We start from the raw sequence: 22,905 nt of genomic DNA, 5'->3' as shown, positions 1-22,905 counted from the left end.
CCCGCCCCCGGGGCCAAGCATGGGAAGAGGAAGTGGGCGGGATGGAGGTGGGTCACGGGCAGCCGGGTATCATCTGCATACGCGCCACCTCCACTACAGTAGGTGTATATTTAGCCCTGCGGTTGCGTAGGTGACACAGCCTCACCTGGGTCCTCGTTAAACCAATGAGGGAGAAAGGCAAACACAGCCTGCTTGATGAACGGCAATAACCATGACGGATATGATCGTCCTCGATTATGGTGATGAAGCTATGTTGCCCTTCTGAGTTTACCCTAGGTTTTCCGCTACACCAAACGCAGTGATATGTACTTACAAGAAGCCAGCACCGTCACCGACGGGGAAGAGGTTTATATTGGTAAAAACCTAGGAGTCATACCTTATTGCAATGTGTCGCTTTTGGTTGGTAACTAGTTGCACAACTTTGATTTTACTACCTCTGACTACCTAGAGATGTTCATCAACAGTAAGACATGTAGAGGCCTGCCACTGTCAGAATAAGGTGCTACTGTTTCAAAATTAACCTAAAAAAAGTCTAAAAAGGCCTATCTATAAAAAGCTCCTTTACATTCCCTGACCTCAGACACTTTAAAAGTGCAACCGACATGTGCATGTAGATCTTTACATGGTCATCTTCCATCGGTGGATTTGGCTCAGGGTTACGCCTAACAAACCATTTAACAATAATTGTACGGCAAACTGTAATACAGTGTGATAGTGTAGTACAGTGTGATACAGTGTAGTACAGTGTGCGCTCTTGATAGACGACTTTGTGTACAGAACAACAACAACTTGGCACAAGATGAATGTAGAACCGGTATTTGATGAGGCTCTTAATCATATGGTTTTAATTAAGTGTTGTTGATTTTAAAGTTCACATTTGCCTGAAAAAACCCTTGCCTGAAGTGGCTGTCAACCAATAAACTTTGTCAATAGCCAATAACAGAAAACAAATGATCAATATCTTCAAATTGCGGCCCCGAAAAAGGGCCACAAAAACACCAGCAAAACATTTGTTTACATGCAGGAACACGATAGTAGTAGTAGATGTGGTCGATGTTATTCAAAGACGTAGGCAGGTACACATAACTCAAGTACGTACAGTCCCTACTTGAGACAACTGTTCTGGCCTGGGGGGGGGGGGGGGGGGGGGGCACAGCACAGCTCAACCAAAATGAAACTAAACCTTCAGCAAAATGCCTCCAGCAGACCCAGGGCCAGCTGGGGGCGACCGACCCAGCACGGACACACAAGGGGATAGCTAACCAGATGTAACTGACAGTTCTGCCAGCCTGCCGGAATTGTATTCTACTGCCAAAACAGGTCTGCGGGGGCCTGCTGTGAGGGCTTCTTATTTCATGTTGTTTATACGGTTCACGTTCAACTGAAGGCTTTTAAGTTTTTAAGTTTGTTTTCCCCTCATTTCCTACTGGTGTTGCTAATGTCATTTTTGCTTGCGTGGTTGCTGTGGTGACAACGGTGCTGCCCCAGCGACGGCGGGGATGTGGACAGTAATTCAATTCTTATTCATGACAGTCTCATACCATCACCCACACATCAATACGCCACCACACCAGAGGACACTGAAGTCAGGACCAACACATCAAATATACAGAGGGCAGAACTGTGGAAGCTGTTGTTTGGCATAAAAATAGCTTGAGGGAAGAAAGTTTTCATGTTGCTGGTGGTAATATTGTTGCTGTGGCGATGGTCGTGTTGCTGTGGCGATGGTCGTGTTGCTGGTGGTAATATTGTTGCTGTGGCGATGGTCGTGTTGCTGTGGCGATGGTCGTGTTGCTGTGGCGATGGTCGTGTTGCTGGTGGTAATAATGTTGCTGTGGCGATGGTCGTGTTGCTGTGGTGATGGTCGTGTTGCTGGTGGTAATATTGTTGCCGTGGCGATGGTCGTGTTGCTGTGGCGATGGTCGTGTTGCTGTGGCGATGGTCGTGTTGCTGTGGCGATGGGCGTGTTGCTGTGGTGATGGGCGTGTTGCTGTGGCGATATTGACGGTAGTGTTGCTGTGGTGATGGTAGTGTTGCTGTGGTGATGGTAGTGTTGCTGTGGTGATGCTAGTGTTGCTGTGGTGATGCTAGTGTTGCTGTGGTGATGCTAGTGTTCCTGTGGTGATGGTAGTGTTGCTGTGGTGACGGTAGTGTTGCTGTGGCGATGGTCGTGTTGCTGTGGTGACGGTCGTGTTGCTGTGGTGACGGTCGTGTTCCTGTGGTGACGGTAGTGTTGCTGTGGTGATGGTAGTGTTGCTGTGGGGACGGTGGTGTTGCTGTGGTGATGGTGGTGTTGCTGTGGTGATGCTAGTGTTGCTGTGGTGATGGTAGTGTTGCTGTGGTGATGGTAGTGTTGCTGTGGTGATGGTAGTGTTGCTGTGGTGATGGTAGTGTTGCTGTGGTGATGGTAGTGTTGCTGTGGTGACGGTAGTGTTGCTGTGGTGACGGTAGTGTTGCTGTGGTGATGGTGGTGTTGCTGTGGTGATGGTGGTGTTGCTGTGGTGATGCTACTGTGTGGATGGTGCTGCAGTGATGGTGGTGTTTCTGTGGGGATGGTGGTGTTTCTGTGGTGATGCTAGTGTTGCTGTGGTGACGGTAGTGTTGCTGTGGTGACGGTAGTGTTGCTGTGGTGACGGTAGTGTTGCTGTGGTGACGGTAGTGTTACTGTGGTGACGGTAGTGTTGCTGTGGTGACGGTAGTGTTGCTGTGGAGATGGGTGAAAACATTTGAAGGATCCAGGAACATGTTTAGCAACTGACAGTATAGCAACTGACTCAGTGCATCTCTTGATACGACATGAGTCCATGTGATCATGTGGCGATCAGGTGGGCCGCCGAGCCCCAGGTGGGCTCTGCAGAGGAGAGAACAGCGAGCGGTCGGCCTGAGCCCCCGACTGCACCCGGAGACAGATGAGTTTTGACAGAGTACATTGAGACTAAGTAGCGTGGCCCGCCGACGCTGGCAGAGCATCCCGCCTGGATAAGAGTACAGCAGCAGACACTAAAGAGGCCAATACAGGACCCAGTGCCCCTGAACGACAACACTGCCCCTCACAGTGAGGGGGGGGGGGGGGAAAAACAAAAGGTGCAGAGAGCCACGTGTAACATCTCGACACGGACGGAAAGCGAAGAAGGCCCCGCTTACGTAACGTCGGGATACAAACCCTCGCTTTAAAAGAAACAAAAAAAAAAACTGCATAAAAAGCATCCCTCTCACTGCTATTATCTTCAGCACCGTCGCCACGGTAACGCCGATGCCCGGCGCATTGCATAATCGCACTTTGGCGGGTAGGCGAGGGCGGTCCCGGGCCTCAATGGGAACTGCTTGGACGGCATGATAGCATTACTGCCAGCAGATCTCAGATAACAACAACAACAACAACAACAACAACAACAACAATGAATGGATAAATGGCCACTGAAGGGAGCACTAGTAGGCCCATCTCATTATGGCTCCCCGGCGTGCACTGGGCCGCTGTCTGTATTGCAGCGCGTCCATCATTGTCCGACCGCAGTCAGGCCCTCTATTGGTTTTGCTCTTCTGCGCTTCTGACTCCAGCCCCGGCCGGTGCATCCGTTTCCCTTCCCCGTCTGACTGACTGGTCTGTCGACGGCGGCAGAGAGAGATATTTGTTCAATGTTTGAAGTTTCTGCCGCGTCAGCAACGCAATGCATCGGAGGATGAAGAAAAGACGCTGAGGTGTGTGGTGTGGTCACGGGCCTTCGTCACATGAGAGGGTACGGTCTTCAGGACGAACGCTGGTAAATACTTGACCTTGAGGTTTCCATCCCTCAGTTAGAATAGACGAGTGGTATGTGTCCTCAAAAAGCATTAGAACACATTCCTGGTGGGGAATAACATTACAACCTTCCAGGGAAACTAAACTGACGTCTACTACTGTTCCTCTGCGGATATACTTCCACCCCCGTTAGGCTTTGCCCTTGTTCACGTGACCTCCTCCAATCCCCGCCCCCCCCGGCACTCACTTCCAGCCCTCTAAATAACCCCATGTTCTTGTCATTCTCATGTTCCTGCAGACCACCTCACAGTTGTCGCAGTGTAGGAGATCATCTGCTGTGGTGGTGGTGCCGGTTTCATTTTACCCCGAGCTGAACCATATGTCCAGTGGGCTCTGCCGTTGGGAGGGGGAGACATTGATTCAAGGTGGTTAAGGACAACTAGGCCAGCACCGATGACTGCACTGCCTTCGCTCTCACAAGAGAACACGCCGTGGATTACAAGCCCCGGAATTCACCATGACCAACCGCTGGAAGAGACAATCCTGTTCGAAATCGACTGGGATGGTTAACTTGGCAGAAGAGAGAGGAGGTAACAAGACAGAAGTGGTGGATATCAGAAAAAATATATACGACTGAAGGGAAGTCTATTTAGTTCGAGTGAAATGCGGGCAGTTATCGACATGTGCATATCTTCAATGGAACGCGTGTCTTTTTTGGTGCAATGAATGAACGAACCCTAATCAGGGAGCAGATCGAAATCAATTGAATGATGCGCGTCTTAACTTATGGCCATTTTACAGAATCAGGTCTAATCCATCCGTCCACACCCACTCAATTGAACAACCCTGGTGCGATGCGTTTGACTAGGCCATGCATTTCTTGTAAATGTGTGCTACACTCCTGACGAACATGGCTAGCTGCTCTGTGACAGTTAGCATTACGGTACTAAGGACATAAGCAGGAGCATAACAGCGGTATAATCCCAACACTCGTATAGGGAGGAGGAGGAGGGGGGAGGGGGAGGAAGAGAGGAGAGCTAAGTAGGGCACATGTTGTGTTGATGACAGCGGCGGTCTGTCATAAGGAAGCGTGTGGTCCCATTCAAACAGCCACCAAGTGGGCACAACGGACTAGGGTGATAGGGAGGCTCAGGTGATGGGGAGGCCCCGTGGAAGACCTTCTGCAAGGTTCTGGTTGGTGTTGATATGGGGGTGGACATGCTCAGAACTCATCACGATGTCTAGTTGAGTTAAGGGTGCCTATCCTTAAATCCAAGTCATTTTATGACTTAAGATTACCAACAGCACGACATCAGGGTGGATACAAACATGGGACTTTGGGGTTTTATGTTTAGACGGCTTGAATAAAGCAAGGAGGCCTTGTCTTCATGCTGCAGATCAACATCGCCAATGCCACAGTTACAGCTAAAGATTTTAATTCAACATAAAGCTCCTCCACTGTGTGACGGGGAAGCAGAGAATCAAAAATGAAAACAAAAGTTATTCAAATTAAAAATGTCACTTTGTGTGACTTTGAAAGTCCCCCTGTTTGAGCCAGGCCAGCAGCAACGTTCACATGATCTGGAGCAGCGATCCTGGTTTCACTCGGGCCACACCGTGAACAAGGGGTCAATGACACCTGGTAAAGCCACATGGACAAGTAACGCACAAAAATACAAAGACAACCTATGTATACACATACAAACTGTGGACATGCGCTGAAAGAACATGTATGTGCAGTGTGCACCTGTGCATATACATCCACAAACAGTAACACACACACACACACACACACACACACACACACACACACACACACACACACACACACACACACACACACACACACACACACACACACACACACACACACACACACACACACAGCTCAGTGGCAGTGGCACACAGACACAAAAGCACAGATGCGGACAGATCCAAATAAGCCACACGTATGGTTCACTCATGCGCACGCAGGCCGCTTCACGCTCAACAGATGCAAATAAGGGTCAGGCAGTGAACAGCAACACATGATGATTCACACCCAGCATTAGTACCTTGGCCTGCAAAGCTCCGCAAGCCTCATAGGCTCACACACACACACACACACACAGACACACACACACACACACACACAGTGCAGAGCACTCTCCCATATAGTAGTAATAGTACAATTATCCAAATCAGGATGACATAATACGGGACGAGTTGATGTCCTTACTACAAATGGCTTTTGTGGATAATGAAGACGTTCTGCGTCACTCAACCTCATTTCGAATACGAGCACTCGTTGCTGTACAGTTCTTTCATGCATTTCCTAAACATGCAAGACAGAAGAGGCTCAACAAGATGTGTTGCGCAGCAGTGCCCGCGGCAATGAATACTTCTGATGTTTTGAGCTATTTTCAGCGGCAGGGCAAGCTGGCCGAGTGAGTCACCGTGTGCCACTCAATACTGTGTGCGTAAGTGCGTGCGAAACTGCGCGGGCGCGTGCGTGCGCGCGCGCGTGCGGCAAGTCACTATTGTGTTACCCGACTCGGACATCCATCCGTGCAGATGCGGGCCAGCTCCAGAGCCCCGCCCCCTTCCCCCCTGCCATTTCACACGCTACTGTGTCTCTGGTCTCCAGGGTAATGCTGCTGCTGCTGCTGCTGCTGCTGCTTCTGCGGTGATTTGATTTGGGTGTTTTGTGTGCACTCCAGTCGCTTTTCTTTTTTGGCCTATCCTTGCAGTCATGCTGATGTCTATTATGTTACAACGTGTAAGATTACAAAAAACAAGAAAGGCTGTGCTAAAAGTAGGCCAAAATTGCATTTTTATTGGGTATTGTATTGGGTAGTATTGGGTATGGGGATGTACAATTACACAAATAAACGCGAAATTGCGCATGGTGGAAGGGAAGTTTCGGAGACAAATCGAGAATCAAGCGCAAATGATAGCCCGAATATCAATCTCTTGTCTCAGCCGTTCAATTGAGTAAGGAATAACAACAACAACAACCACAACCACGACAACAACAGGCTCCCTCAGTATAATAAACATACTTTCGTATATTAACCATGGCACGATCACTCCTCTACGTTAACTCTCAGGGGGGCATGCATGTATATCATGTGGCATGTTGAGTGCAGAGGTTCAAAAGGTTGGGACGCGGGCCAAACTGTGCATGATGACTACAGGTGAGGGAACTGCGACATCCTATGTGACGAGGTCCCAGGGCAACAGAACAGCAACCTACTGGCCGTCCGGTCATTGAAAACGACTCATAAGATGACCACATATCCCACACGAGATGTGTTGGATTATGGTCCCACACATCTCAGAGAACGGCCCATGCTGATGACTGAGGATGAGGGCTATCCTTACCTTCGATGGCGATGACATGTTCTCGGATCTGGTTCTGAAGCAGAGGCTCCTCCACCCGCTCCAGCAGCTCGTAGATAGAGTAGATGTTGGGGTGGACGGACTCGAACCGCTGGATCTCGGTTCGGATCGCGGCCGAATTGGCCAGGTGCTGCTGGTAGTTCATGTTGCAGTGGGGGGGGGGGGGGGGGGTGTCGATCGCTCCTTAAGTTCTCCCAAACAATAAACCGACTGGCCAAGAAAATCCACCAGATATCACAGGGGAAAGACTAAATAACGGGTGTGGAATCCGACTACCACGGGATACTCTGATGTGTTGTCGCCTTGTGCGGAACGCCACTCATCTAGTGGCCGCTGCTGGGCGCCAGGAGTCCCGACACACCGAACCGAGGGGGTCCCACTCAGTCCTGGAGAAGAGACAGATGCTCACCGCGTCCCCACATCCCTGCTACGGGCCACACGGGGACCATGTCAAACACACGCTCAGGCTTTCTTTTCTGGTGTGTCGCAGTCCGCATTAAAAGGCTGTTGGTTACTTACAGCCATGTATCATCACAATGTTTAGGACGAGGAGCTATGGATGGAAAGGCCTCCCTCCTAGGTGGCTAGCTAGTCGGGGAGCTAATGCTAACAAGCTGCGCGTTCGAGCCGGGTGGGTGAGCTAAAAACTCGGGAAAATCTCCACCCCCGGAAAGTGTCCTTAAAATGACAAGAGCGGCTCGTTCCCACGCGAGGACGGGTGACTGCGGCTGCCAACCCGTTCAAGGACGAATCAAACCCGATCCACCGTTGATTTCAGCCAGGGGTGAGACGCGGTGCGTTTGGGTGCCAGACCGCTCAGAGTCCTGTTCCTCGTTTATTGTCGAGTGTGTGACCAGCCGCAGAACCCTGGTCCAAACTCCAGTAGCTGGCCCCGGACCTACTGAGATAACCCCCCGCGCTGACGAGGAAGGGAAAACCCTAAAATACGGCCAACGATAGGTCCGAACACACTGAGTGATTCCCAGTGCACGTTGGTGTATCTATTCCGTTAACGTAGGCACTGTACGTCCAGGGCAGGACGCTAGTGTGAGTGTGTTTCCTCTTGGAAAAACGTCTGTTCCCTTTCACTTCGAGAAGCTGCACACTGCGTTACTGCTGCGCAACTGGGACGCGCAGGTTCAATGATAAATCCCACTCGGTTAATTCTGAGGACATATTTTCGTTTAAATGCAATGTACGATGTATGTATATCCCACCACTGCCAATGGTATGCTTTCAACGTAAGAGTGTTGTTTGCAAAGTGCTTAAAACGTATTTATCTGGGATTAAAAAAATGACATGTGTAATAACCATCTGCGCCATTTAAGATACAGTAAGTACAGTAAGGCCATACACTGACGCACAAAACATGCTTTATTTTATCATTTTACACATCTTACCAGAAAAGTGGACTTATACTTAGAAAAACTAAAGACAATGCAATGATCTATCTCGTCAATCAGAATCAGGTGGTAGGCCTATATCATGATAATAATAAAAAAAGAAGATGAAGAAGAATGTATGTTTGAGAGACGTTGTCATCATTATTATTTGTATTAATAATAATAATAATAATAATAATAATAATAATAATAATAATAATAATAATAATAATAATAATAATGAACTGACTATCATTATTATTTATATTTAAGTATTTGGTTCAAAGTTGCTGTCATAGTGCGGGCATCGTCTCTCCGTCGAGCAGCAGATAGTGCACGATGCCGCTCTTCTTCCTCCCACCGCTCGTGGCCTTTATGCAGCACTCGTGGTCGCCCACGGAGAAGTGGGTCTCGGTGCCGTCGTCAACAAACTCGCCCTGCACACAACAGTTCGAACCAGAGGAGAATAAAGTTAGGCGCATAGGATAGAGGACCACACAATCACCGTGTCCCAACAGGTTCACACATCGGGAACCTCACCGTTGTGTCCATTTTCTGTCCGTTGCACCACACATCCATAGTGTCCTTTTCTGTTGGAAGTACATGATTTATGAGTTATTTTTTAACAATCCAATATCCCTTCTCTCCGAAAGAAAAAAGGTTTGTTTCGTCCGTCAAGGAGGGTTTTAACTCTACTGCATGCAACTGGTCACTGCTGTTATACAACTATATTAAACGGTAGTTTCTGATATTTCATGATGAGAAATCATTCTGCACTGTTATCATTCCAGACATGGAACTACTGTTAATGAGTGATCTTGAATGGATGAACCTTGAACTGCATTTTCCCCCCTAGTTATCGATTTATTTTCCCAGAGGGTTTTAATAGAACTTGGAGTTCCCCACGTCCAATCAGAATAACACCTGAGGTAATTATTGTGCAGTGGCACATTAAAAGCCAACATCAACACTAGATCCACAAGGACAGCACAACGGCAGCCCCTGATTGGCTCAAATCGATGCCAAGTGACATCACCCGGCCCTATTAATCTAGAGCAACAACTCAGTGAACGGTGTCTCCTCAGCGGTGTGGCTGACTGTAGGGATAGGTTGGCTTTAATATCGTTTCTCAACCAGAAGGTTGGGAATCTAAACATGGCCTCAGAGCCTCACCCAGCACCACCCTGAAGTCCTCTCCATCCACCTTCAGGATCCAGGTGGTGGTGACCTTTGCCCTGTCGTGGCGGAACTTCTCCAGGCTCTTGCCGTCGATCTCCAGCGAGTACTCGTAGGAGAAGCCGGTGACTGCCTCGATGTTGACGCAGGCTCTGGCACGAGCGCGGCCCACCGTGAACGCCTCCCTCCCCACCAGCTTGAACATCCAGTCCCTTCGGACCACTTCCTGTCAAAGGGGGCATTGAACCACAGGCCCCGACTTGAGTTCCCCCGAGCTGGGATGGATGGCCCTGTCCTGTCAACGGGGCACAAAGGACCCGTTCTGGCCCCCTTTTTACGCTGTGCCTCGGAATGCATTGCAACTTTTTAACTCCGGAATTCAATTGACATCTTGCTTAAAAAGATGCAGCCTTGACTGTTTAGCAGCATATTTGAACAACTACGTGGAAATATTGAAAATTGATACAGACAGTTTAAATCTTGCTTGTGCATTTGATTTTCTTCCGAGCAAACATATTCATTTTATTGGAAGGGGTGACATCGTGCCACCAGGTGTGAGTGGGATTAGCCATTACAAGCCGTTTGAATAATCTGCCTTTCCCTGCGCCCTAGTGACATCACTAGTGGGTGTGTCCACCTAGATGTATGTTGGAAAGACAAGCAACATTTTGCCACATTCCAGCGGGTAGGCTGATGATACTGATCTATCCAACATACACATAGGTGAACTGGACACGCCCACTAGTGATGTCACAAGGGCACAGGGAAAGGCCGATATTCAAACGGCTGGTAACTGCTCATCCCACTCACACCTGACGGCACGATATCACCCCTTTAACCCTCCATCCCTCTCTATTGTCCTCCTCTCTGACCACCAGCAGCACCGCTTCAGCCCGGAGGCTGGGCTCTCTGAGGGGTGTGGCAACCTACCCTGGGCGGCGGTACAAGACCCGCGTTTACAAATGACCCCAGGGGAGCACAAAGGCCTACCTGTCCGTTGACGTACACGACGCGTTTCCCCGTGGTGGTGCCATGAGCAAACTCTATCCTGTACACTCCGTCGCTGAGGGCCACCACCCACATGCCCACCACGTCCCCGGGTTGCATCTCTCTCTCTCTCTCTCTCTCTCTCTGGAGGTCTTCAAGCCATTGTGTTATCCGATCCACACGGAGACAACAACGTGACCCTCGCCGCTGTTATCAGACGGGTAAACACTATAGAGGTGTAGCCTTTAGACGGGAGCCGGCTCCTCACGTTCCCCTGATCCCGGCTGTGCTGTGCTGGACTCTGGAGGCTCAGTGAATTACAGTAAGAGGCTTAGGTTGTGCACTTCCAGTGTCGCTCCAGCAACTTCTGAGGCTTGGCTAGGTGGGAGCTCCGCCTCTTGGCTGAGGACACCCCCGCTGGCGGGGACACAGGGTTTTTGGGAACCGGTTGGAACAGAATGCGTCAGCCCTTGGATGAAGTGCTCTTGAGCAAACGACTGAGGAGTTGAAGGTGCTGGCTACGATTTAAGGGCTGTCATTTTAGAAAGTTATTTTAGAAAAAGGCCTGGATTTGGCACATCAGCTATTAGTGAGTGAAATGCTCTGTGATAATATCCGTTTCTTTTTCTTTCCTGATGGACTCAGGGAATCCATCTCGCCTGTCAATCACCGGACTGTGAATGAAACACGTCAGTGGTGGAGAAAGGTAGGGAAGGAGGGAGGGGGCAGAGAGGGAGGAGACCCTTATAGGCTTCATCCACAATCTCGCTCTCTTCTGCTCTCTCTCTTTGCAACTCTCAGATCTTACCTACAGCACCTTTAAGCTAAAAGGTAACCCATTCGATTGCTTTGATTTGACTTGGTTTAGAGGCCTATTTGAAGATTGACCCTTCCATTTACACAGCCATTTACACATGTGACAAACACACTGAAATAGTTTCTCCTTGTATATTATTAGATAATGATATTAGGTTAATTGAACTTTATTCATCCGGCCAGTTAACTGGGTTACTGAAGATCCCACTGGCCTCTGGTTAGTTAAAGTCACAAACACATGCTGTTGCTTCTCTTCTGATGCCCCAACACTCGCTCACTTTAAGGCAGAGGTTGGCAAACTATGGCTTGCGGGCCACATGCGGCCCGCCCCATTGTTTAATCTGGCCCGTCAGGCATATTCAATTAGCATACTTTCTTTTTAAGCCTTTCCCTGAAGGGGAGTTTTTGAAGTAATGCATGGTAGACACCAAGGCTTTTATGTCCTGAAAACAAAAGCAAATTGTCATGACGTATATTATTAAGTGTAGAAGTAGCAGTAGCACTACTACTAGTAGAAGTGTTGAAGTAGTAGTAGTAGTAGTAGCATTGAATAATGGGTGTTGCAGATGTTTGGGATTTTAAAGGAACTTCCTTTATTTTTAAGAATCATAAAATACCTACACCGTTTTAGTATTAGGCCTAATAAATAACTGGAATGCAATTGTTTAAGGAGTTTAACAGATAGCAGGATAATGTGAAGGCAGAAGATCTGAGTTGCAGCTACTGTTGGTTGTTTTCAACAGACTGTTTCTTACATAAATCCCATATATTATTGAATCACACACATGGCTGCTGTATGGTGACCACGTTTCGAACTGTACAGAATTAAAGTCACCTGTTCCTCATTCTAATCCCAAAATAAAGCACATCTTACATCTGGCACTTGTTCCAATATGAACCCTGCATATCGACTTACTAAATAAATAGTGTAATGAGGTGGCTGGCGCTTCAGGGTCTTTCGAGCTGCAATTCAAGGTTAGACTACCATCTAGTGGTGAAACACATCTACAACTAGTTCTGTCTTGCAAACTTCTATTGTATTCAAATTCTTTACAATATAAGTCATGTGTGTATGTGAGTGTGTGCATGTGTGTATATGGCATCATTGGCCCTTTCATATTATTTTTTTTCATCTGATGGTTGAATAATAGTTGACCAGAGGGCTCACTGTTGTGAAATATGATTTTCTTTATTAATACAAATATATAATACAGTTATAAAGGTATTCACTGCATACTTGTTTTATGTGCAGGTCAATGTATTGAGTTTGTGTTACAAATGTGTGACACACCAATAGAAAACAATAAAATCACAAGACTCTGTGAAAGTACAAATATATACGTATGTGCTACGAACGATGAATGGGTGAATTGAGTCCCTTTTTCGGTCTTAACGGGTTGAGTGAAGCAGACGACATTCACCACATGACTCACAGGTTGGACTGTGGAGCCACGAGGCCTGTTTCATCATGGGCGACTGTAGAAAACAAACTATGACGTTGACCACTCAGTCTTGTATATCTGTCTGCCGCAATATGGAAGAGGAAGGACATTTGTCACATGAATGAATGAAGACTGTTTCACCATCAACATACAAGTTGTTTGGTAAGCAAAGAGCATTGGGGCAATCCCTGCTGTACCAGTAATACACTTGGCCAATGGCTTTAGCTCCTTTTCCGCCATTGCCCCAGCCATGACATTCGCTGGTGTTTCTTTGGTTTTATCCTATGTTAACTGCACTTTGGTGACAGGAATTCAAAACTAGCTACCATCTAATAAGCAGTTCAAACCAAAAGGTCAGTATAGTGTACTTTCGTTCCCCCCCCACACCACAGAGCCTCTGTCACATGAAAAAACCCCAAAACACGATCCGTTTCCGAAATCAGCTGGTTTATTATAATAGGTCATTCACGACAGGTTTAAAAATAACGCCATTGATAATACGACATAAGGGAAGATAATTCGCGTTTTTTCCTGAAGGAAATCACCCATCACCTGACTCAAACACCACGACTACAAGAGATTCCAAATAGTCGTAAGATGTCGAGAATAGAGCGGTGGGAGCCATTCGTTTTCGTAGTTTTTCTCAGCTCAGTGGCGCTACAACTGAACCAGACCGACGATCGCGCCGTAGGACTTGTTCCTACACCAGACCCATTTTACACCAAATTTCACTAAATGAGGACGAGAAGTATATATTTGGCACTAAACATGTCCCATTTTAGTGATCTCCTTGAAAAATCGACGGGGGGGGGGGTAGCTATGGTAACCCACGATGACTTTTTATAAAAGCACAGAAATAGGCTTGTCAAAACAATTCCTGTTGTGACTACATTCAATTGAGTAAACACACTGGATTTCCTTAAATCGGCAAACCTTTCCCATGAAAATCTTTTCATTTTTTTCACCCTAGGGAATGGAGGCTTTTGATGCGGCCTGCCCGCGCAGAATTAATTAAAAAAGATTTCTGTGGGAAGAAAAATAAGTGGTATCCCAGATGCTGAATTGGATTCGTAACGCACACATTCTTGCAGTCGAAATAACTACGTGTGCACCGGCACGTCCATCCACTTAACATGCACAGTCCTGGGTAGGATAGGGTCCTAAGATGAGCCGTGATCGGTTGTCAAGCTGGGACCCCCGGTTGTCGAGGTTGTCGAACCCCCCCCCCCCCCCCCTCTACTCGGACGTCAAGGGGATTCTCTTAGTGTGTGTCTAGTTGTACCGATGTTGGGCCGTTGTCGCTACGCCGGCGGAGAATGGGGGGGGTGGGTAGAGGGGGTGGGTGTTGTTGCCGTGGCGACCTGGCCTCTCCGGTTAGAGGAGGCAGCACCGTTGCTTCTTCTTCTTGCCGCTCGGCCCGTTCTTGTCCTTGATCTCAGACATCTTCTTCTTCCTCACCTCCCTCATAAGGTCGAAGAACACCTGGACAGAAGGTCCGAGAGAGACAGAGAGACAATGAGAGATACATAGAGAAACAGACCAAAAAAAAACAGAGAGACAAAGAGAGAGAGAAGTAGAGACAGAAAGAGAAACAGTGACAGAAAGAAACTTCCTGATACCTTAGAAACAAGCACTGTTTTTCCCCGGGATTCCGGATTAAGACATTAACTTGCTATTTTTTTTTACAATTCCAAACCAATAAAGAGAGAGACTGTTGGATAGGTTTCAGCCGTCACATGTCCCTGAATCGTGTTATTAAGGCCTGGGTTTGATGATTGTGTCGTTTTTGTTTCACCACAAACTACTAGGGTTTGCACAAGGGTATTTGAAAATACATTGATACAACTTACAGCCCCCAAACCTAGTGGTTGTTTGTCCTGACTGGGCTGAATGAGATCCTATGGCGTCTTTGGGACTCGTCTTTGGCGTGAGATGCGTCATCGTGGGGGCTTTTTAGATCATGTTGACATGCATTTGAATTTCAATGGCTGATGGCTGACTCAATTTTATGGGCTAAGGAACCAAGGACTGAAGCTTCGAGGACTCAAGACTTTCACCACACACACACACTGGCCCTCAGATACACACACTCACACAGGCCGTCACACACACACACACACACTGACCCTCACGCAGACAATTACATTGACCAGTATACACACACTGAAACACACACACACAAACAGACAGAGACCCTCGCACGGTCTGGATGCCAGAGGCTGGGGCGGCGTTACCTTATCCACGTTGGCCCGCGTCTTGGCCGAGGTCTCCACGTAGGTGACCCCGCCCCACTGGGCGGCCCGGGCCGAGGCCTCGTCCGCAGACACCTGGCGGCGCTCCTCCAGGTCCGACTTGTTGCCTACCAGCAGCAGCGGAATGGCCTCCTCCTCCTTCACCCGCAGGATCTGCTCCCTGACACGCACACACACACACACACACACACACACACACCTTTTACTTTGATTGCAGTGGGAGACTTTGATGTTTAACATTCAAATGTTTTTGGTGTACCCCCAAGTTCATGGTGTACCCCGTTTTACTTTAAAAAGCTAAAAGGCTAAAAACGACAGAACCTTTGCGATCAACAACAACAACAACAACAACAGCAGCAGCCGCGGACGCCATACCTGAACTCTGCGGTGGCGGCGAAGGACTCCTGCTCCGTGATGGAGAAGACGAGCAGGAAGCCCTCGCCGCTGCGGAAGTAGTTGTCCCGGATGGCGGCGTAGTCCTCCTGGCCCGCCGTGTCCAGGATGTCGATCTGGACCTCCTCGCCGTCCAGGACCACCTTCTTCCTGTAGCTGTCCGCCTTGGTGGGCTCGTAGTCCTCCACGAACTGGAGGAGGGGGGGGGGGGTTCGGATAGTGTTTAGCGGTCTCTTCACTGGATGTGGAGATACAGACTTTGTTTTCCCAGGTGGGAATTTTTGGGAGAACAAACTGAAATGCATAACATTTTCTTTGAGAGGAGTGTGAAAAATGACTGAAACGTTGAACCTATTCTCATTTTCAATTCTGTTGTATCCTGTGCGATGACAATAAAGAATAATATTCTAACCTACTCACAAGTAAAACTATCAAAACAAACACTACCACTGCTCAACATTTACGTGATTCTTCACACTCTCCTCAAACTCAATTCAAGTATTTTCAGTTTGCGTTCCCAAAATTTCCGCCTGTTCACAACTTGAGAAGAGCGTGAGAAATTCCTTAAATGTTGAACCTACGCCCATGATCACACTATCAAAACATATACAACATGGATATGTTGGGGAAATACTACTACTACTGTTAAGGTGCTTGAACACCGCCGCGCGGCAACCGCCCTTATAACCGCCTCGCTGCCGGAGCGTTCAGCGCGGCGGTGTGAAGGGCCAGGCGTTTTCAAAAGCGGCTGCTGCTGCCGCTGAAAGTTTCAACACGGGGAAAGCTGAGCGGTACGGCAAAATCTGTGCGCATTCACGCGGGCGGCAACCGCTTCCTGGTTTTCAGCCGCTTTTGTAACCGCCTCCCCTCTGCCGCCCTTCCCTCAATGAAATGAATGGAGGCGGCGGGTTGCCGCGCGCCGGTGTAAAAGCAGCTTTAGTGTTAGTTTTACAAAAACAACTGCTACGCCTTTTGCAAATACTACTCCTACCACGGTTCCTATTACGGCTACTACTAGTACTACTGCTTTAATGAACCAAAGACGTGACCTCACGTCCGGCCAATGGCCCCCCAGCCACACTGTAGCGGGGACACACCTCTGCAACGCTGTAAGGTTGGGCGATACAGAGAGCTGTTATCAGGAACCGGGTGGGGCCAGTGGAGGAGAAGCGGGCCTCACCTCGTCATACATGAACTGCAGGGTGAGCGCGGACTTGCCCACGCCGCCACTGCCCACCATGATGACCTTGTGGAGCACCAGGGAGCTCTGGTTCTTGTTCTTACTGGACGCCATGGCGCCGTTGATTGACAGGCGCTTGACGTGTGGCGTTGGGAACGGAGATCTGGGTGCCCTCGAAATGGAACCGCTCTTTAGCGTGAAGTGACGCAGACACACAGACACACAGACACACACACACACACACACACAGTAGATAAGTTGACGTGCGGGTAACGTTATCTCGTTCACACCCACAAACAGCAAACAAATTTACTCACTCAACCCAGTTTGAAATCGCTTTTCCATAGCTAACTTTACATGTTAATGAGCAAAAGTTGTAGTTAAAAAAAAACATATGTCATTCGCTGGGGTAAAAAAGAGGCTAACGTGTGAAACCACAAAACTCTGACCACGGTAAACTTAACTCACTTAACTAAACTGCAGGGAGGGGAGGCTGCAAATGAGGCTACAAATAACCCTAACAACCGTACATTTAAGGAGCAACTGTCCACTATTGTATGAACAGTGTTATTATTAATGTCAAACTCGAATAAACATGGATAGCATGGATATTACCGCTGTTTGTTTATTTAAAGTGTACTCTGCACACGTTAATGTATTTCTGAATGTTGTTTTTGTCATTGACTGATTACCCCGGCAGAGGTACCGTGTAATAGATGCAATAAAACCAAACAAACAGTGGGAGCTGCGGGCGGGCCCACGTTTGCCCTCATCAGGGCCAACAGGTTGTACCGAGACGCTGCTTGTGATCATGTCTGCAAATTCCCTGACTGTGATAATAAATGAACGAAGAGAGCCACCATTTTAGGAGCGCACCACAGAGAAAAAAAAAAGGAGAACTATCAAACTTGGACGAGGAAGAAGAAGTAGGCGCTACGATGAGACTCCATTGAATTAAAACGGAAAACCGTACAGGCCCACATGCATAACACAGCTTCTCCCATGATTCGGGTTCGACACCTCGGTTAGAAAAACGTTGGATCGGAGTAAAACGCCTCCCCAGAAAAACGTCCCCAAATGCCACTAGCTCACATAACACACGATCCACTATGTATCGTGCAAAAACACCATCACGCCCATATGGTAGGACAGCAAGGAAGGGTATGGAGAGCTCTATGCATGGGGGGCAACTCGGAAGAAAGACATTCCCAACTCACCGCGGTGTGTTGGACTCCTGCAGCCCGGCTGGGACCCCCTACTGCTGGCTTGCGGCGGCACAACAAGACGCACGCTCCTCCGTCTGGACTCACCTCTCCGGCTCCTTCATCCGTAGGCTACTTAACTTTAGTTTTTTTTCTGACAACAATGCGCCTCCTTCCAAGTTGCTACTCTCTAGCAAAGAGTTGACGAGCGAAAAAAAAAAAAGAATTCGCCCCACCTTCGCCTTCGGACGCAGCGCCGGGAAGATTACACGAAGCGGATGTGATGTCATCACATTCCTGCTCCGTTAAAGTGACAGCCAGCCGACCGACACATTGTTTGGATGAACGTGGACGTGTTTTTTTTTTGCATAGAAGTGCATTGCATTATGCGATGCAAATGCCGGCCAACTGATACGTTTAACAGGGATTATGGACACGACCGCCACTGAGCCAGTGGGTATGGTTATGGGAGCTGTATTGGTTGTCTTTGCTTGGTAAAACATGGGAAGATAATAAAAACAGAAAGTGCACATCAATGATAAAAAGGGATGTGGTAAAATACTGTTTCATATTTGCAATACGAGAAAGGCTTTTGAAATTATCAAGAAGTAACCTGGTAAATTAATCGCAGGCCTATTGTTGCTATGTTCACAAAATGTAGCATTTCAAATGTAGGCTGTATATATATATATATTTCTACAATAAATTTCGAAACTATCAGACAGATAGAACCATGACAGACAGAAAGACTAACATATATAAATGTACAGAGAGATAAATAAATAGATGTTCCTATTTAGAGATACATCTCGAGAGGGAGAGAGAGAGAGAGAGAGAGAGAGAGAGAGAGAGAGAGAGAGAGAGAGAGAGAGAGAGAGAGAGAGAGAGAGAGAGAGAGAGAGAGACGCCTAATTGCTTTTGCTTCTTGACACAAGGGGGCAGTGTTATCTCAAAGCTGACTTGACTGTGAGGGGTCTGTGCCAAAGTCAAGGTCATGTACAGAAACGTGCGCTCCAGAACGCACGCAGGGAAACCTGTTTATATTTTTTACACCACCACACCTACCCTACGTAGCAAGTTGCCTCCAAATAAATGTCCATTCCCACTTTCCTAAGGGAATGGAAGTCTCTAATTGCCTAATGGTTGTTTTCAGTGTTCAGCCTTTTTTTTTTCTTTTTCTTCTTCGTTTACCAACTAATTGAATTGAATGGTTTTGGTCCCCAACTGCGCTCCCAAGCCAATTCAAATGTAAAACAAAGTCATTAGGGCGAGTTAAGAGGCCATTTGTTGCCACTTGCCAATTCGTTACCAGGATCGTTTGGAAAGGCTTAACGTTGTCATGATCCTAACCTTTCGGCAGCGCAATAGGAGACCACGCCCCTTTTGTTTGTAGAATAATAATTAATGAGAAGCTCTGAGTAAGAGCAATAACCGACCATCGATTAATTGATATCGTGTCCTTTAAGTGATTCAATTTAAAATGGGGATAGGCCTACATTTTTCTAAGAATGAAGATGTGGACACCAACCTAAAAAAAGAGATATTTTGTAGAATATATTATCTAGGATAGTTATTATTCAGAATTATTATTCTCTAGAATTAATATCTTTTAATTGTCAAATCTCAGATGATTTGAAAAGGGAATACATGTTTCCAATGAAGAATTAAAATTTGAAGAACAACCGGAAAAACAAAAATATTTTGTAGATGGTATTATTTAGAATTAATATTTTGTATTATTATTAATCTTCAAAACTCGATCGATTGAAAAGGGCAAAGATGAGCTTTATCGGTCGGCCTCCAAATCTAATCCCAAACCCCCCCCCCCCCCCATGAACCTTCATCAGTTGCGTGCTTCTTTCTTCAGGTGTAACCCCCCAACCCTCTCGCCCGTCCGTATACCCCCCCCGCCCCCGCCCGCCCGCCCTCCTCCTCCTCCTCCTCCTCCTCCTCCTCCTCCTCCTCAGCGTATACAGACCTCGACGTCAGGGGCGCGAGCCGGCCAGAATGGACCTGGTCTGCAGCGCGGGAGGAGGATCAAGGGGGTTACAGCAGCAGCCGCGCGCCGGGACGTCCCACCATCACATCACAGCGAGCGTGCGCGTCTGAGAGAGGAGAGAGGAGGACTCACGTCAACGATGACAACGTGTGGGAGTTGATGGATTGAAAAAAAAAAGAAGACATATAATAATGTTGAATCGGGATTTTGGGCAGTTTCTGGTCAACGCGTACTTTGGCATGGAGGGATACTTTGGACGCTGCTGCTTTTGCGGGTGGTCGTGTATGGATGGGTAGGGGGGGGAGGGTGCTGGTTGTGAACTTGATTTTTTGAGCATCGGCGGAATTAAATCACGCCATGTCACGTCAGGTATTGTCCGTCACGGACTGAGACGCGCTGGGCGACGCTTCTGGAGCGACTTCAAAGTCCGGCGGGATCACATCAGCGGCGGGACGGGAAGGACTCTGGACTTTCTGGACTCTGGACTCTCTGGACTCTCTGACTCCCTTGACCCTCTGAGCACCGTGCGCCCTAAAAACGTATTGGATGGGGAACGGTTTGGCGGACAAAATGACCAAAAAAGACCCGGGTAAACTGAGTCATTAAAAAAGAAAAACCCGATTTTGCATCGTACATCTTCCAGAGGACTTTAAATCGTTCAGCATGCCTCGCATTTGAGGTGCACCCCTCGCGCATGGAAAAGGACTGTTGAATGAAAAGCGTGTTTCTTCTTGCAGGTGTACCGCGCCTCGTGCTTCCCGTTACACTTCTAGCCGATCAACGGTAACATACGCCTGCTAAGTTCAATAAATAAATAAAGTGATCAACCACCTCCTCCACAAAGGGATCACGGCAGAGAAACATGAGTAGCTGTGTGTGTCTCCAAGCGGCATTACTCGTGGCTTGCATGGTCTCAGTCGGCTGCACGGTGACCGAGGCGCACCCCACGGTGTCCCAGGAAACGTGCGCGTCCTGCGGGGTCACGCAGTCGAACGACCCGGCAGAGGAGACGCTGAACGTGGACTTCCTGGAGGCCGTCAAGAGGCACATCCTGAGCCGGCTGCAGATGCGGGAGAGACCCAACATCACGCACCCTGTGCCCAAGGCCGCCATGGTGACGGCGCTGCGGAAGCTGCACGCCGGGAAGGTGCGCGAGGACGGCCGGGTGGAGATCCCTTACCTGGATGGGCATGCCACGAGCCGCCAGGCGGTGGAGGAGACCTCGGAGATCATCAGCTTCGCGGAGACAGGTGGGTCCGGACTCCGGAGACACACCGCATGGGAGGGCTTCTCTGTGCGGGACTAGATCATTAGACGTGGACGGAGGGGATGGTGCAAAACGCCTGGCATAGTTTTTCACGCACTGATGAAATGCGTACATACTTAAATACAGGGAATAGAAGTCAGTCAGTAGTTAAATCAAAATATTTTATACATTCTTGTTTCTTTTTATTATTTTGTCCTTTAAGATTGATAGGCCTATGTTTATATTTTAGTACTAATGTCAATATATGTTATTTATATGTTTAGTGTATATGTTTGTGCTTAGGGCGTGCACACACAAATGTGCGTGTGCATGTATGTGTGTGTGGGTGTGGAACGTGTTTCATGTAGGCTGTCAATTTTTTATATCTAAAGTTCACCGTAAGTCGTCGTGGACGGAAGCGTCCGCTTTGCTAAACGGTTGCTAAAAAAAAAGAAAAATGTCTGCATACGTAACCACGGTAGCCATTCACAAAAAACATCCCCGTATAAGAGAGTAAGCCGGAGGCAAACTTCTGAATGAAATCGTCACCTGCACATAGACTCACGTGGGGTTGGCTCCGCGACTGAAGCCTGAGATGACATATGTAACATATCTATTGTAACATCGAACACATATATCAACGTTGCGTTTAACCGTCCAACCTGATTCAGCTGTATGTGGGTCAGATGGGGATGGGGGGGGGGAGGCCGGCTCGATCACAGAAAAACCCGATTTTGCATCATACATCTTCCAGAGGAATTTAAATCGTTCAGCATGCCTCGCATTTGAGGTGCACCCCTGGCTCATAGGCATTGCGATAGAGCACCTGGTTGTTTCTGAGGTGCGGTGCACACATCAGACGTTATGGGCGGTGAGAAGAGGACAATACTTCTGGAGTCGCACACCACAGGCAGAACCGCCACCTGCGTGTGTTTGTGTGTGTGTGTGTGTGTGTGTGTGTGTGTGTGTGTGTGTGTGTGTGTCTCAGTGTGTGTTAGTAGTGTGCAACTGTCTCTGCATGGATTAACTATGAGTGAAGTTCAGAATTTGTCTTTGAGCCACATCAGACGTTACGCATAACTTTATAGCTTATGTTTATCCTCGTATTACCAAGTCGTAGGGTTTAGTTTTAATGTTGGTCAAGACACGAGAGACTCGGATGCAGATGAAGCTGTACATAAATCATCCCTCCATCACTCATCCATCACTCATCCATCACTCATCCATCCATCATCCATCCATCAATCATCCCACCCTCCCTATTGAGTGAAGACAAGCATAAACATGACTGTGTTTATGGAACGCTTGTGCCTCGTTTTTAAGAATGAGTTGTGGATGTCTATCTGTGTTCAGCTGTTGGGCTCTGACACAAACTCACACAAAAACACATTCACACGGGCACGCTTTTGGTGAGGGGAAATGAAAAAGTCGAGGCACATTTAACCCGGTCACCTTTCTAACTGGTCTGTGTCAGGAACCGGTCCCACAAGCCTCCTGCTCCTCCTATGAATGTGTGTGTGTGTGTGTGTGTGTGTGTGTGTTTTGTTTGTCTTGTAGGTCTCTTTTCGTTTGAAGTGTATGGGATCTTTTCTTCCTTTGTGTGCAACTTTTTTGTCTTTATCTGTGCATATGTTTTTATAGTCGTTCTGTTTTTGTGTGTGTGTATGCATGTTTTTCTTGTGTGTGTGTGTGTGTGTGTGTGTGTGTGTG

The 22,905-nt window shown here is 47.9% G+C and overlaps 4 protein-coding genes across 4 annotated transcripts in view; 1 reads left to right on the top strand and 3 right to left on the bottom strand.

The window, feature by feature from the left end:
- agap1 (ArfGAP with GTPase domain, ankyrin repeat and PH domain 1) overlaps positions 1-8,152 on the bottom strand; it is a 134,355-nt gene extending 126,203 nt beyond the window's left edge. The window contains exon 1 of the mRNA XM_079734727.1: positions 7,103-8,152. Coding sequence (XP_079590853.1) covers positions 7,103-7,265 — 163 coding nt within the window. The 5' untranslated portion in view covers positions 7,266-8,152. The remainder of the gene's footprint in view (positions 1-7,102) is intronic.
- A 643-nt stretch (positions 8,153-8,795) lies between these two features.
- On the bottom strand, positions 8,796-10,785 carry LOC307075325 (fas apoptotic inhibitory molecule 1-like; the record flags this gene model as incomplete). The annotated part of the gene is made up of 4 exons (XM_079735885.1): positions 8,796-8,939; positions 9,043-9,092; positions 9,676-9,904; positions 10,669-10,785. 4 exons carry the CDS (start codon positions 10,783-10,785, stop codon positions 8,796-8,798), a joined length of 540 nt encoding a protein of 179 aa, XP_079592011.1.
- Positions 10,786-12,649: 1,864 nt separating this feature from the next.
- Positions 12,650-18,196, bottom strand: LOC307075364 (ras-related protein ralB-A-like). The gene is made up of 5 exons (XM_079735938.1): positions 17,966-18,196; positions 16,749-16,937; positions 15,551-15,759; positions 15,158-15,335; positions 12,650-14,405 (listed from the first exon to the last, which is right to left on the bottom strand). The coding sequence occupies exons 2-5, from the start codon at positions 16,860-16,862 to the stop codon at positions 14,298-14,300; spliced, it is 609 nt and encodes a 202-aa protein (XP_079592064.1). The 5' UTR covers positions 16,863-16,937; positions 17,966-18,196; the 3' UTR covers positions 12,650-14,297.
- Positions 18,197-20,811: 2,615 nt separating this feature from the next.
- LOC307074247 (inhibin beta B chain-like) lies at positions 20,812-21,255 on the top strand (the record flags this gene model as incomplete). The annotated part of the gene is made up of 1 exon (XM_079734265.1): positions 20,812-21,255. The coding sequence occupies one exon, from the start codon at positions 20,812-20,814 to the stop codon at positions 21,253-21,255; it is 444 nt and encodes a 147-aa protein (XP_079590391.1).
- Between the last annotated feature and the right edge of the window lie 1,650 nt (positions 21,256-22,905).

This window comes from Pollachius pollachius, assembly GCF_949987615.1.
Source record: "Pollachius pollachius genome assembly, chromosome: 4".
Classification (NCBI taxonomy): Eukaryota; Metazoa; Chordata; class Actinopteri; order Gadiformes; family Gadidae; genus Pollachius; species Pollachius pollachius.
The sequence above is the reverse complement of the archived record's forward strand: the minus strand, read 5'-3'. Positions and strand labels throughout refer to the sequence as shown.

Coding starts and splice junctions, on each gene's coding strand:
- LOC307075364 (XM_079735938.1), bottom strand. CDS start 16,862: ATGGCGTCCAGTAAGAACAAGAACCAGAGCTCCCTGGTGCTCCACAAG. Junction 15,336..15,550: donor GCCGCCACCGCAGAGTTCAG/GTATGGCGTCCG, acceptor TGTGCGTGTCAG/GGAGCAGATCCTGCGGGTGA. Junction 14,406..15,157: donor CGCGGGCCAACGTGGATAAG/GTAACGCCGCCC, acceptor CCTTCTGTCCAG/GTGTTCTTCGACCTTATGAG.